Raw genomic sequence first — 15000 nt, forward strand, 5'->3', positions numbered from 1 at the left:
GGACGAGCTGCTGACGACATCGACACGGTCAGTACACCCTTCCCTCACCTCCCCCCTCCTCCCCCCTCCACTCCCCTCCTCCCCCCCTCCGCTCCCCTCCTCTCCCCTCACCTGGGAGCGGCCTGATGGAAGATACGGTGGGAGGGGCCTGATGGTCTGTGGTGACGTCCCCTCCTCTCCCCTCCCCCCCTCCTCTCCCCTCCTGTCCCCTCCTTCCCCCACCTCTCCCCTCCTCTCCCCTCCTTCCCCCTTCTTCCCCCTTCTCCCCTCCTCCCCTCCCTCCTCTCCCCCTCCCTCCCCCCCCCCCCCCCTCCTCTCCCCTCCTCTCTCCCTGATGGTCTGTGGTGACTGTGGTGCCCCCCCCAACCCCCCAGGAGGAGCTGCTGAGGACCCTGTCGGGGAGTAAGATGGTGGCTTCCGGGGTTCAGGTGGAGGAGGAGTCGCTGGGCCAGGGTCTGCCCTGTGGCCCTGAAGGAGGGCAAGATCACCAGGGGCAAGCCTGACTTCTCTGTGGGGTAAGTGTGCGTGTGGTGTGTGTGGGTGGGTGGGTGGGTGTGTGGGTGTGTGACTGTGTGTGTGTGTGTGTGTGTGTGTGTATTTAACATTCTCAAATGATTCCCCCTCCAACTCCTCCTCCTCCTCCCCCTCCCCCTCCTTCTCCATTCATTCATTCTCCTCCTCCTCCTCCCCTCCCCTCCTCCTCCTCCTCCTCCCCTCTCCCCCTCCCCTCCTCCTCCTCCTCCTCCTCCTCCCCCTCCTCCTCCCCCTCCTCCTCCTCCCCTCCTCCTCCTCCTCCCCTCCCCCTCCTCCTCCCCCTCCCCCTCCTCCTCCCCTCCTCCTCCCCCTCCCCCCTCCTCCCCCTCCTCCTCCTCCTCATCCTCCCCCACCCCTCCTCTCCTCCTCCCTCCTCCTCCTCCTCCCCCTCCCCCTCCTCCTCCTCCTCCACCCCTCCTCCTCCTCCTCCTCCTCCACCCCCCTCCTCCTCCTCCTCCTCCCCCTCCTCCTCCCCCTCCTCCTCCTCCTCATCCTCCCCCACCCCCTCCTCCCCCTCCTCCTCCTCCTCCCCCCCCTCCTCCTCCACCCCCTCCTCCTCCTCCCCCTCCCCCTCCTCCTCCTCCTCCTCCCCCTCCTCCTCCTCCACCCCCTCCTCCTCCATCCTCCAGCTTCTGGACAAAATCTACATCCTGTCGTCCCAGGAAGCGCTCCAGAAGTTCACGGCTAACCCCCGGCGCTACCTGCTGCCCCCCATGCCGCGGCCCCCCTGCCGGGTGTCGGTGATCGGGCCCCCCCTGCGCAGGGAAGAGCACGCTGTGCGCCCTCCTGGCGGAGCACTACGGGGCGGAGGTGGTGGACATGGAGGCCCTGATGGAGCCCGTGCTGGCCAGGGCCAAACAGGACATGTTGGAGAAGGTGGTGTTTGAATATGAGAATATTCTGGGTTCTCTCCTCTCAGTTTGATAGGACACAGATGGACACAAGGACACAAGGATAGCTTGAAGCCTTTTTATTAATAAAGTTACAGTGAGATCAGTCTAGAGACTCTAGAGTTTGCAAAGTCCAGAGTAACAAACAACCCCCCATCTCTGAGGAACACAGACGTATATATAATAATCATAATCATAATCATAATCATAATCATAATCATAATAATTCATTGTATTTATATAGCGCTTTTCCAGGGCTCAAAGACGGTGACAATATTGGGAAAAACAGAAAACACAGAAACAACAAGCAACAGATAACATGAGCACAGGGAACAATTGATACAACAGTTGATATCGAATATTGAACACAAGGAGATTAGAGATCAAAAATAGCTTGAAGCCTTTTATTAATAAAGTTACATGGAGATCAGTCTAGACTCTAGAGTTTGCAGTCCAGAGTAACAAACAACCCTATCTCTGAGGAACACAGACGTATATATACACATAGTTGACTCTCTCTCTCTCTCCCTCCCTCCCTCTCCCTCTCCCTCCCTCCCCCTCTCCCTCTCCCTCCCTCTCCTTCTCCCTCTCCCTCCCTCCCTCTCTCCCTCTCCCTCCCTCCCTCCCTCTCTCTCTCTCTCTCTCTCTCTCTCTCTCTCTCTCTCTCTCTCTCTTAGTTGACCTTATGCGGTCACTGATCTTGGCAAAAACAAAACGTATTGACAGGAGTATTAACAAGTGCGACATTAGTGGCAGTTATTGGCTAACTGTCCACAGGCAGGGGTGCAGATGTGCACCACAATATGACTCCAATCTAAGAAGGTGGAGAGCAGCAGTTTAGAGGGACACAGATCATACACCTGGCTGTTCAAAACATGACGTTGTTCTCACTACACTCAGATCTTAACAGCCGTGCCTTTTTTACCTACTAAATGAGCCGTCAAATGATCCCCCCTTTACAATGCTTAGCTGCTATTTACACACAACGACCACTAGTTGGCCGCTTGTAAATTAGCCTGCTTCCTACACAGAAAAACTGCAAAATAGCTTTATACTAGATATATACTGATTTTGAAAATGTAAGGATACTGAGTGGTAGAACGCACATATCTAGGAAAAGTCATGAAAGGAGGGTCCTGAAATTTGATCGAGTGCAAAGATATAAACAATTATTTTACTCACATGACTGATTAAGTGTTAATTGACCCCAAAGAAAACATATTGTTTCCCCAACAAAGGTCAAACGGGACGCCACCTCCATGGCCATCGACAAGCTCAAGATGAGGGGCGGAGATGGACTCGACCTTCAGCCGGGGTGAGACAACGATGATGGTGGTGGTCAGGGTTTGATGATGATGAGGATGATGATTGTAGGCGGCTGTGGTGCAGGAGGTAGAGCCGGCCTCTAATGTTCGCAGATCGGCGGTTTGAACCCCGACTGGCCACATGTCGAGGTGTCCTTAGGCAAGACACCGAATCCCAAATTGCTCCCAATGAGCTGGCCGGCGCCCTGCATGGTAGCTTGGCCGCCAATGGTGTGTGAATGTGTGTGTGAACGGGGGAATGGGAGGCCGTTGTAAAGCGCTTTGGAATAAGGTGCTAGATAAGTCAGTCTGTTTACCATTCATGTCAGTGTGAATTGCCCTTTTCCTCCTTCGCAGTGAACGGGAAATCGAACGCCAGTGAGGAGGGGTCTGAAGAGAACGACTCAGGTGACTGTTTCCTGCTTATCAGCTATGTTTTATACTGTATATTTCTATGTATTTTGTATTTATAATTTTGTTACTGTTTTTAAATGTGTTGTTGTACGGCGACCTTGAGTGCCATGAAAGGCGCCTTATAAAATACATGTATTATTATTATTATTATCTGATTGGTCCACGGTAGAAAGATCTTATCTGATTGGCCCACGGTAGAAAGATCTTATCTGATTGGCCCACGGTAGAAAGATCTTATCTGATTGGCCCACGGTAGAAAGATCTTATCTGATTGGCCCACGGTAGAAAGATCTTATCTGATTGGCCCACGGTAGAAAGATCTTATCTGATTGGCCCACGGTAGAAAGATCTTATCTGATTGGTCCACGGTAGAAAGATCTTATCTGATTGGCCCACGGTAGAAAGATCTTATCTGACTGGTCCACGGTAGAAAGATCTTATCTGATTGGCCCACGGTAGAAAGATTTTATCTGATTGGACCACGGTAGAAAGATCTTATCTGATTGGCCCACGGTATAAAGATCTTATCTGATTGGCCCACGGTAGAAAGTTCCCACCCTTTTTAGATCTCACTGTTGATTCTGTGATGTCATCCCACAGAGGCGACCGCAAACACCGCCACTGAGAAAGGTGAGTTGCACAACCGACCACATTACTGATTGGTTGCCGACATGCGGACCAAATCAGTTTATCATGGTATTACCCTGCTGAGGTGGTTCTGCTTGGTGATTGGTCATGGTATTACCCTGCTGAGGTGGTTCTGCTTGGTGATTGGTCATGGTATTACCCAGGGTTCGAGTTATGTGGGAGCCAATGGGAGCTGAGCTCCCATAAGGAAGGTCTGAGCTCCCATGAAAGCAGTAAAATCATACATCTGTGGGGGTCGCTAATAATACATTACCACAACCATTATTTGATCAAAAATGTCAATGTTATGAGTATTATTTATATTTATTTATATGATAAATATTCTAAAATAAACACGTTTTCCAAAAGAACTACGCGCACCAGCATTAATCTCCTGTGAATGACAGTATGCCTTTGACTGCCTGCACTTTACCACCAAGACACTATGGGGCGCAGTAGAATATTGTGCAACAGCAGAATATGATCGTTGAGAGTTTGCGAATGTGAAAACACGATTATTGAGAAGAAAACATTCAGTAGCTAGCTATCATGCCGCCCCAAAAAAGGCCACTGCTGCCGACCGAGTCGACAAGCCTGGAAAGTTTCGGGTTTTCAACCAAGAAACCAAACTTGAATTCAGCTGCACCTGTTATGACACCCAACGTTGAAACTGTTGAAATAGCAGAGCTCAAACAAAAGCAAGTGCTTCCGAAGAAAGTAGCAGAACTCACCTCCAGTATGTATAAGGAGACAGCTAGTTCGTTCAGGGCAGCCTATACTGTCGCTAAAGAAAGGATGCCTTATACAAAACTGAATCCAATTATGAAACTTAATGAGATGAATGGCGCGACAGTTGGCCCCTGCTCACCGATCCGATCATTCATGTGCCCAGATTGTAGAGCACATTGCACAAGAGGTGAAACAAATTCATTTCTAATGTCAAATCACTTGATTCCCGTAGTAGCATAACATTAGATGAAAGCACAATTCATGGACGAGCATACATGATTATTTATGTCAGGTGCGATGTCACTGGAAATGGAGATGTGGACAATGTGTCGTGCTAACAGGGAAAGTGGACTGTAAAGCAAAAACAACAAAATTATTGGCCGAGATACCCGTAACTATCGCTTATAGCTGTTGTTTCATGTGGTGGTGTTGATGTGGTGAAATGAGTAGCCTATGGCTAATTAAAACTTGTAAGTCCCATCGCTGTGTGGGCATGATTCCCGCGCGTGCATGAGAACATTTCGCACTGTTATTTTGGAGACCCCCGCAAAGCTCAGCTTATAACTCGAACCCTGGTATTACCCTGCTGAGGTGTTTTTCTGCTTGGTGATTGGTCATGGTATTACCCTGCTGAGGTGTTTCTGCTTGGTGATTGGTCATGGTATTACCCTGCTGAGGTGGTTCTGCTTGGTGATTGGTCATAGTATTACCCTGCTGAGGTGTTTCTGCTTGGTGATTGGTCATAGTATTACCCTGCTGAGGTGTTTCTGCTTGGTGATTGGTCATGGTATTACCCTGCTGAGGTGGTTCTGCTTGGTGATTGGTTACAGCCGTGGTGGAGGTCACAGCCGACCACCCGGAGGTGCAGGCCGCCGTAGAGGAGGCGCTGAAGGAGGCGCAGCAGGTCCCAATGCTGCCCCCTCTGGACCAGTACGCAGAGGTGCTGGAGAAACACATCCAACAGGTGAAGTGTTGAGGATCATTCTTGTTTCTTCTCAGTTGAAAAAAAGTTATTTTGGTTGATTAATCCTCCCCTTTAATAATACCAATTGGTATTGTATTTTATATCGTTGGAAAGCCTGATTAGTCACCTTTACAATGAGGTACAACTTGTAAGGATCATGCATTCGTGGAATGAGCAACACAGCTAAACGTGTGGGTAGCGGCCCAAAAATATTTGCCAAAATCCCCTATATTCTTCTGTTGATATTCACTCTCGTTGACTAATCAGGCTTTCCAACGATATAAAATACAATACCAATTGGTATTATTAAAGGGGAAGAAGAATCGACTGAAATAAGGTTTCCAAACTTTTTTGGTGGAGTTTAGAATATTGAACACAAGGAGATTGATCAAAAATAGCTTGAAGCCTTTTATTCGTTTAATAAAATTACAAAATTAGTTTGCGAGGTCCAGAGTAATTCCCCATCTCTGATGAAAACAGAAGTGTTTATTCAATGCCTCCACCCACTGAGGTCATACTGACTTTTGGCACACAAAAGAGTTTTTAGTCAATGCGACGCAGTCTTGGCAACTGCCAATGAAGGAGGGAGATGTGCACCAGGGGTGGGCATCGACGATCGATAATTGATCGATAAGGATCTTGGTCGATCACAAAATAAAACATTTGGTCGATCACAAAAAAAAAAATAAAAAATAAAAAATTGTGATCGACCAAATGTTTTATTTTGTGATCGACCAAGATCCTTATCGATCAATTATCGATCAATTATCGATCGTCGATGCCCACCCCTAAATTGTGCACACACAATATAATCACCCAGATTTCCCAGAATGGGAAGTGAATGAAAGTCCCATTTTTTTATTCTATTTATTCATATTGTTCTTGCTCCTGTTTTATATTTTATATTTTATATGAAAGTCCCATTGTTTTTATCCTATTGCTCTGATCAAATTGTATCTAGTCTATTTTTTGTTGTTGATCTGGTGTTGTTTTATTGTGTAATTGTGCTGTTTGTTTTGGCTGTTGAAACTTGATGTTTGAGCTGCTGTCTTGGCCATACCATACCAGGCTTCCCTTGAAAAAGAGATCATTGTGTCTCAATGGGGCCGACCCTGGTTAGATAACGGCTAAATAAAATAAAATAAAAACACTCAGGCCTCTAATTGACCCCCAAAGAAAACATAATTTTCCACAACAAAAGCCTGAAGAAGAGGTTTCCTATCCAGGTGTTATCCTCAGTCATGAACTCCTGTAGCGTCTCTATCTCGAGGACAGGTTCTGACCTTTTCTGACCTTTCCATCATATGAATGTTTCCAGATTGAAGCGGAGGACGAGGACTCTGAGGTGAAGAGAGGCTGGGTGCTGGACAACTTCCCCAGGGACAGGGCCGAGCTGGCCACCATCCAGGAGGGCCAGGCGGGGACCATGCCCGACATCCTCTTCTGCCTGAAAGACAGCGACGGGGAAGGTGGGAGCGCAGAGTCACGACAACCACTAGAGGGCGCTCCCCTCCTCAACCCCCTCCTCTCCCCTCCTCTCCCCACTCCTCTCTTATGGGCTATATATATACAGTTAGGTAGCTTGTACAGTGAGGCAGTTTATGTACAGTATTATATCTAATGTGCAGAAGATAGCAGGATAACCTACTCTATGCCTGTCTAGGGGGAGAAATGACTACACTAATGTGTACGCGTTCTACTTCTGAGGACTCTGAGAAACATTGTATTCTAAAACGTACCTGTGTGACTATCACACCCAGTGGTGTAGTCTACGTGATACGCAGGACTACGCCGTATACCCACTAGGAAAGGCCAAGGATTTCCATGTACCCACTTAAAAATGTGTGAGGATATGTAACAGCGTTTTGTGACAGAACTTTCACACTTTCATTCATAAAATTCACCCCGTCTGTGTTTACGAAGCACTTGACTTTTGGACCATTGGGACTGACTATAGCGTCATACACCATCAACGGGGGGAGATGCGACATGAAATATGTCAGAATGCAGCAGTATCATGCACAGATCAGCCTTATGACATGTCATTTAGATAGATATAATGTTAGACAGGGAGCGCAGATGTATTTTTATGGCGTTCCGAAATGAACGATATGAGGCTGGGAGGGAAAAATCACAGTATACCCACTAGAAAACACTAGACTACACCACTGGTCACACCGTGTGACACCACAGGTAACACCGTGCTGAGGAGGCTCTACCAGAAGAACAAGGAGGAGGTGGACATGGCCATGGTGGAGAGGCTCCAACAGGAACGCAAACAGAAGAGACACAATTCCCAGGATGCCCTGCTGTGAGTAGGGAGCCAGAACGGAGGTGGGGGGTGGGGGGGGTGATGATTTGTGATTGGGCTGTCTGCTGAGGTAGAGCCAACATGGCAGATTGGCAGATGAGGGGAGGCTTCTGTTGGAGAAAAATACGTTTGCTGTATGGTCAATTAAAAGATCTGACTGAGTGTGGACATGGTTGAGAATAATGAGTGTAGAACTTGTGTCCATGTAGACGTCTCTCTACATTCTGGGGAGTTGAGCACTCAAGGAAGGCCTTTCCCTTCCAGTAACAGATGTGCCAAGAACTGTGACGCAGATTCATATGATTGGTTAAGCCGGAGTAGTGACCTCATAAGGCAGTCTTCGATAAATGTGTGTCCCTCTCACAGGATGGGGCTTTTTGACGCTGCTATTTTCCCTCTGTGCTCGTAACTTTGTTTGATAAAAGCCCCCCTTTGAGCCAATTGATTTAAGCTCTCTGGGCTTTATAACTTCTACTCAATCTACTAAGAATCAATTAAATCCACAACACTTCATTGTGGTGCCTTGTGTATTTTGCGGTCTCCTGTAGACGGCCTACGGAGAAACAGAGGCCGGAGGAGGTGGAGGAGGAAGAGGAGGCCAAGGACAAGGAGGCTCAGGCCAAACTGGAGGCCGTGCCAGAGGAGGGAGAGGGTATGGATGTCCCATCTGCACTTTTCCCCATTTTTTCCCATTATAGTGAAAATACCACCGCTCATCCGGGATCAGGCTTAGCTGAGGTGCTGGAACTGAAGAGTATCAATAGAGTGCAAACAATAACAGCATCCACACACTCAAATCTGTGCAGAAAAACATATGCCAGAAGAAGATCTATGACCGAAAGCTCGCACAATAAACTAGTTTTTTTCTTCTTCACAGTTCTGAGCGTGCGGATGCTGTTTTTTAGTATTAGTTAGTAGTTATAGTAGAGTATAGTAGAGTATTGATTTATAGGGAGGTCCTCCTCCGCGACCGCTACCTGCGTATTCCCACACCTGCTGCACTCTGCCTAAAGAGAGAGATTTTCTGTCTTCTGCTTTCTAGAAGGCTCCGTCAAACCTCTCTCTCTCTCTCTCCCTCTCTCTCTCCCTCCCTCCCACTCTCTCTCACTCTCTCTGTCTCTCACTCTCCCTCCCTCCCACTCTCTCTCTCACTCTCTCTGTCTCTCTCCCTCCCTCCCACTCTCTCTCTCTCTCTCTTTGTCTCTCTCTCTCTCACACTCTCTAACCGCTTTCTAGAAGGCTCCGTCACACCGTCGGACGCTGACGTCGCTGAGAGAAGCCTGCGTGGCGTCAGCGTGAGAGAGGGAGGTAAGACCAGACTAGACGAGAGGCCATTTTGTGTCCCATGCTTATGTGACATTAGCCTTGCAGGACAGTATAAAGCGGTGCTGTTGAACCTCTTAAAGTGGAGAAGTCGCCTAAGTCGCTGACTAGAGGAAAGAAGTGGTACTACACCCTTTGACTAGAGGAAAGAAATGGTACTGCACCCTTTGACTAGAGGAAAGAAGTGGTACTACACCCTTTGACTGGAGAAAAGAAGTGGTACTGCACCCTTTGACTAGAGGAAAGAAGTGGTACTGCACCCTTTGACTAGAGGAAAGAAGTGGTACTACACCCTTTGACTAGAGGAAAGAAGTAGTACTGCAACCTTTGACTAGAGGAAAGACGTGGTACTGCACCCTTTGACTAGAGGAAAGAAGTGGTACTGCACCCTTTGAGGAGAGGCTACGTTCTAAAGTACATTTCCTATATCTCTCCCTCTCTCTCTATCTCTCTCCCTCCCTCCCACTCTCTCCCCCCCCCTCTCTCCCTCCCACTTTCTCCCCTCCTCCCTCTCTCCCTCTCTCCCTCCCTCCCCCCACCCTCTCCCCCCCCCCCCCAGAGGTGACTCTGCCAGAGAGGTGGGAGGCAGGCTACCCGGCCGGTCCAGAGATGGGCGTCTACAAGCTGCAGCAGCGGAGGTTCGTGATGGACTGGGAGAGCATGGAGGCCTCCATCACCGGGAGCTTCGCCGTGGTCCAGATCGCTGGCAAGACCCCTCAGGACCTGGTCCAGGAGATGGTGGTCCACATGGAGAGTGAGTGTGTGTGTGTGTGTGTGTGTGTGTTAGGGGTGTAACGGATCACGGATAATCCGTGATCCGTTCGGATCGCCCTCCACGGTTCGGAACGCATGTGTACCGCGGATCAATAGCAAAATCGTTTTTTTTTTTTTTTTTTTTCTTTTTTTTCTAACACCAGGGGAGCCACCCCTCCTAAATTTCGTTGTTTGGTACCTGTACTGTAGCAATGACAATAAAGACCATTCATTCATTCAAATGTAACCGGTAGAAAAACAATCATGTGCGCTTTATTCTCACTCTCTGCATGTGTACTGAGTTGACAACAACATTCATTCACTCATCTCTGTCCCAATTATATCACGTCATATCACCCGCTAAGCAGCCTGGGTGATTGTGTAAACACACAAAAAAAGTACTCTGTTACTTTGCAGCAGTGATGTTATATATATGTTGTTATATATATATGTTGTTATATATAGATGTTATATATATGTGATATATATATCAGTTTTGATTTGACATCTTGAATGTTGTTTTTTTGTTTCACACATTAAAAGTGGTGTTTTTACAGAATTCAAGGAAAATTTTGTTTTTATTAAAAAATATATATGTTTTGTGTTGATCCGAAAAATGATCCGATCCGTGACTCAAAATCCGTGACACGATCCGATCCGTGAGTTAGGTGATCCGTTACACCCCTAGTGTGTGTGTGTCTGTGTGTGTGAGTTGGGGGTGGTGGTGGGGGGTCAGAACTCCTCAGGACCTGGTCCAGGAGATGGTGGTCCACATGGAGAGTGAGTGTGTGTGTGTGTGTGTGTGTGTGTGTGTGTGTGTGACTCCTCAGGACCTGGTCCACGAGATGGTGGTCCACATGGAAAGTGACTGTGTGTGTGTGTGTGTGTGTGTGTGTGTGTGTGTGACTCCTCAGGACTTGGTCCCCGAGATGGTGGTCCACATGGAAAGTGACTGTGTGTGTGTGTGTGTGTGTGTGTGTGTGTGTGTGACTCCTCAGGACTTGGTCCCCGAGATGGTGGTCCACATGGAGAGTTAGTGTGTGTGTGTGTGTGTGTTTTACATTGCATTTTTGGCATTTAGCAGACGCCTTATTCCAAAGCGACTTACAATCGATACACATACGTGTGTGTGTGTGTGTGTGTGCGTGTGTGTGTGTGTGTGTGTGTCTGCGTCTGTCTGCGTGCGTGTGTGTGTGTGTGTGTATGTGTGTGTGTGTGTGCGTGCGTGTGCGTGTTCCCCAGAGCCCTTCAGGCACGCGGGCTGGGAGCTGACCGGCCTGGACGTGGAGGAGGAGGAGGAGGACAGCCAGGCGCTGGCCACCCTGGAGAGACCCGACCAGGAGGGGGAGGAGGAGGAGGAGGAGGAGGGCAGGGCCCAGGTCAGGCAGGGAGGGAGGGAGGGAGGAGGAGGAGGAGGAGGGCAGGGCCCAGGTCAGTCATGGAGGGAGGGAAGGGGAGGGATCCCATTATTTAACTAGTTGGCGCGTCTTGTAAATTATCCTGCCTCCTACACAGAAAAACTGCAAAATAGCTTCATACTAGCTTATCCTGATGTGACACATATCTAGGAAAAGTCATGATAGGAGGGTCCTGAAATTAGACATTTTGCAAAGATTTTACATTTTTCTTCACTCACAGGGGTCAAATGACCCCAACAATGGCTGTCTAGTGTTGACCATGTTTCGGTGAAAAACCACCGCAGCTAACGGACAAAAACGTTATTTTAAAATGTCATGTTTACACAACTGACTACACTGACTGTATTAACTCAGTCTTCATGAGATGCTACTAAACAACCTTCATCATCGTCATCCCCCTATACTCCATGGTCCTCTTGTCGCACATTGATGACATCACCTCCCTCTCCTACTCCCTCCCTTTCTTCCTCCCTGCCTCCCTCTCTCCCTCCCTTTCTTCCTCCCTGCCTCCCTCCCTCCCTCTCTCCCTACCCTCTTCCTCCCTCCATCTCTACCTACCCTCTTCCTCCCTCCCTGCCTCCCTCCCTCCCTCCCTCTCCTCCCTCTCTCCCCCCCCCCCCCCCTTCTGCACGGCTCGGCTCCTCACGACAGGAGGAGGTGGCGGTGTCGTCCAAGAGGCTCATGGGAGAGACGCTTCACTTCTGCCCCGTGGCGCTGGAGGAGAGGGGGGTCCTGGCCCCCTGTTCTGACGAGTACGCCGCCAAGTACAGAGAGAAGGCCTACTACTTCTCCACCCCGGAGGCCAGGGACCGCTTCCTCCTCCGCCCAGAGAATTACGTCCCCCAGAAGGACCTGCTGAAGGTAGGGAGGGAGGGAGAGAGGGAGGGAGGGAGAGAGGGAGGGAGGGAGGGAGAGAGGTAGGGAGGGAGAGAGGGAGGGAGGGAGGGTGGGAGAGAGGGAGAGAGGGAGGGAGGAAGAGGGGAGGGACTGGGAGGCGTAAACTGGCTTCCAAACAGCAGTGAGAGTGACTTGAAGGGATAACTACTAGTGAAACCATTTAATCAGTGAAGAAGTGAGTCTCATTAATTTACCTAGTTTCTTTGCAAAATCACCCCTCCACCCCCACCCCACCCCCCCCCTCCACCCACCCACCCTTTCTCCCCATCTCCCCTTCACCCACCCACCCACCGACCCCCTCCACCCCCACCCCACTCCCTCCACTTGTTTTTTTTATCGATTGTACGATTTTATGTCATGAGGACTACGGACGCAAATTAGCTCACAGCTAAATCCGGCATATTTACTGTTACCATACTGTTACCATACTCTGTATAAGTGACTGTTCATTAATATGCACTGTCCTGACTAAATAAAAAGATCTATCTATCTATCCACCCCTCCCCGCCCCGCCATTATTTTAAAATGTACATGTTTACACAACTGACTACACTGACTGTATTAACTCAGTCTTCATGAGATGCTACTAAACAACCTTCATCATCGTCATCCCCCTATACTCCATGGTCCTCTTGTCGCACATTGATGACATCACCTCCCTCTCCTCCTCTCTCCCTCCCTCCCTCCCTTCCTGCCTCCCTCCCTCCCTCCCTTCCTGCCTCCCTCCCTTCCTCCCTCCCTCCCTCCCTGCCTCCCTCCCTCTCTCCATACCCTCTTCCTCCACCCCCCACCCCCCCTCCACCCAACCACCCTTTCTCCCCCCCCACCCCCAGGCCCCGGCCCTGAGGGTGCTGCTGCTGGGCGTGCGGGGGGCAGGTAAGACCACCCAGGGCCGGTGGCTGGCGGAGCAGCTGGGCGTGTTCCACATCCAATTCAGGGAGCACCTGCAGGGGCTGATCCTGCCCAAGACCCTGGCCCCCGTGCCCCACGCAGACGACCTGGACCCCCCCGAGGAGCCCCTCCCAGAGGACCTGCAGGCCCTGCTGGAGCAGGCCGAGGGAGGGGGGGTGGCAGGGGGAGGAGGGAAAGACGGCGAAGAGGAAAGACCTGAGGAAGAAGCTCCACAAGAACAGGTTGGTTATGGAGGCTCTGATATGATGTCAGTTAGAATGTTAACTATGTATACGTGACACAGTCTGCTCATATGTGACACAGTCTGATCATATGTATGTCGGCAACCAATCAAAATGGTCTGACTTTTATTTTGAAACACGGAAAAACTACGTTTCAACGTTGTTGAGAATCACAACACAAACTCGCTAGTCGAGAGACCTCCCCAGTGAAAACCTCCCCAGTGAAAACCTCCCCAGTGAAAACAGCTCACAGCTCAGTAGTTCATTACAGTACATAGTGTGTGTGTGTGTGTGTGTGTGTGTGTGTGTGTCAGGAGGAGTTGACAGATGAGGAGGAGGCCATTAAGGCGTACCTGTCTGACGGGGAGCCCCTCCCCCCGGAGGTGATGGAGGCGGTGCTGCCACAGTTCTGGGACCAGGAGCCGTACAAGTAACACCATGACCTTTAACCCTAGAGTAACACTACCATACACCACAACCTTTAACCCTAGGGTTACACTACCACCATGACCTTTAACCCTAGAGTAACACTACCATACACCATGACCTTTAACCCTAGGGTTACACTACCATACACCATGACCTTAACCCTTGGGTTACACAACAACCTTTAACCCTAGGGTTACACCATGACCTTTAACCCTAGGGTTACACCACCATACACCACGACCTTTAACCCAAGGGTTACACCACCACCTTTAACCTCACAGATCTACTATACACCATGACCTTTAACCTCACCTACTGTACCCTGGAGTTACACCATGACCTTTAACCTCACACTGACCTACTGTACCCTAGGGTTACACCATGACCTTTAACCTCACACTGACCTACTGTACCCTAGGGTTACACCATGACCTTTAACCTCACTGACCTACTGTACCCCTAGGGTTACACCATGACCTTTAACCTCACTGACCTTCTGTACACCACAACATTTAACCCTAGGATTACACCTCTCCCCTCCCCTCCTCCCCCCCTCCCCCTTCCCCCCGCCTCCCTCCCCCCCTCCTCCTCCCCCTCAGGTCGACAGGGTTCATCCTGGAGGGTTTCCCCCCCCAGCCCGAGGCGGTGGCCTTCCTGGTGGAGCGGCAGCTGTTCCCTGACGCCGCGGTGGTCCTGGCGGTGGGGGTGGGGGCCGTGGTGGGGCGCCTGCTGCCCCCCCGCCTCCTCGCCTGGAGGGACCAGAGGAGGCGCAGGAGGGAGCAGAGGACACGCCTCCGACGGCTGAGGGAGAAGATACGGGTGTGTGGATGGGGGGGGGGGGGGGGGGGGGGGGGGGGGGGAGGGTGTGTGGAGGGAGGAGATACGGGTGTGTGGAGGGGGGGGGAGGGTGTGTGTGTAGGTGTGACGGTGTGTGTGTGTGTATGTATGTGTGTGTGTGTGTAGGTGTGACGGTGTGTGTGTGTGTGTGTGTGTGTGTGTGTGTGTGTGTGATGGTGTGTGTTGTGGTTGACAGGAAGAGGCCGTCACCAAGAGGAGGGCGGAGCTCCTGGCAGAGCACATGACTAAGAGGGCGTCGCCCGCCGAGGTACACGCCCCCTCCGTCGTCACGGCGATATCCATCCCCTACATTCATACCCTACATTCATACCCTACCCAACTCAATGGTTACTATAGTGACTCAATGGTCAACTCAATGGTTACTATAGTGACTCAATGCCCCCCCCCTCCCCCTCCACCCTCCCCTCCCCCTCCCC

The 15000-nt window shown here is 50.2% G+C and overlaps 1 protein-coding gene across 1 annotated transcript in view; it reads left to right on the forward strand.

Annotated features, from left to right (window-relative positions):
- The window catches only part of ak9 (adenylate kinase 9), a gene marked incomplete at both ends in the record, with an annotated part of 34406 nt that overhangs the window by 7536 nt on the left and 11870 nt on the right, over positions 1-15000 (forward strand). Inside the window, 21 exon segments of the mRNA XM_080533508.1 lie at positions 1-8; positions 11-27; positions 375-416; positions 418-510; positions 1164-1280; positions 1282-1410; positions 2663-2711; positions 3086-3136; positions 3743-3772; positions 5329-5462; positions 6781-6931; positions 7656-7773; positions 8322-8425; positions 9010-9081; positions 9656-9850; positions 11092-11207; positions 11919-12128; positions 12998-13297; positions 13612-13727; positions 14326-14545; positions 14760-14831. The exon segment at positions 1-8 is cut by the window's left edge and continues 74 nt beyond it. Coding sequence (XP_080389634.1) covers positions 1-8; positions 11-27; positions 375-416; positions 418-510; positions 1164-1280; positions 1282-1410; positions 2663-2711; positions 3086-3136; positions 3743-3772; positions 5329-5462; positions 6781-6931; positions 7656-7773; positions 8322-8425; positions 9010-9081; positions 9656-9850; positions 11092-11207; positions 11919-12128; positions 12998-13297; positions 13612-13727; positions 14326-14545; positions 14760-14831 — 2344 coding nt within the window.

Source organism: Nansenia antarctica (assembly GCF_963989245.1).
Source record: "Nansenia antarctica genome assembly, chromosome: 6".
NCBI classification, from domain to species: Eukaryota; Metazoa; Chordata; class Actinopteri; order Argentiniformes; family Microstomatidae; genus Nansenia; species Nansenia antarctica.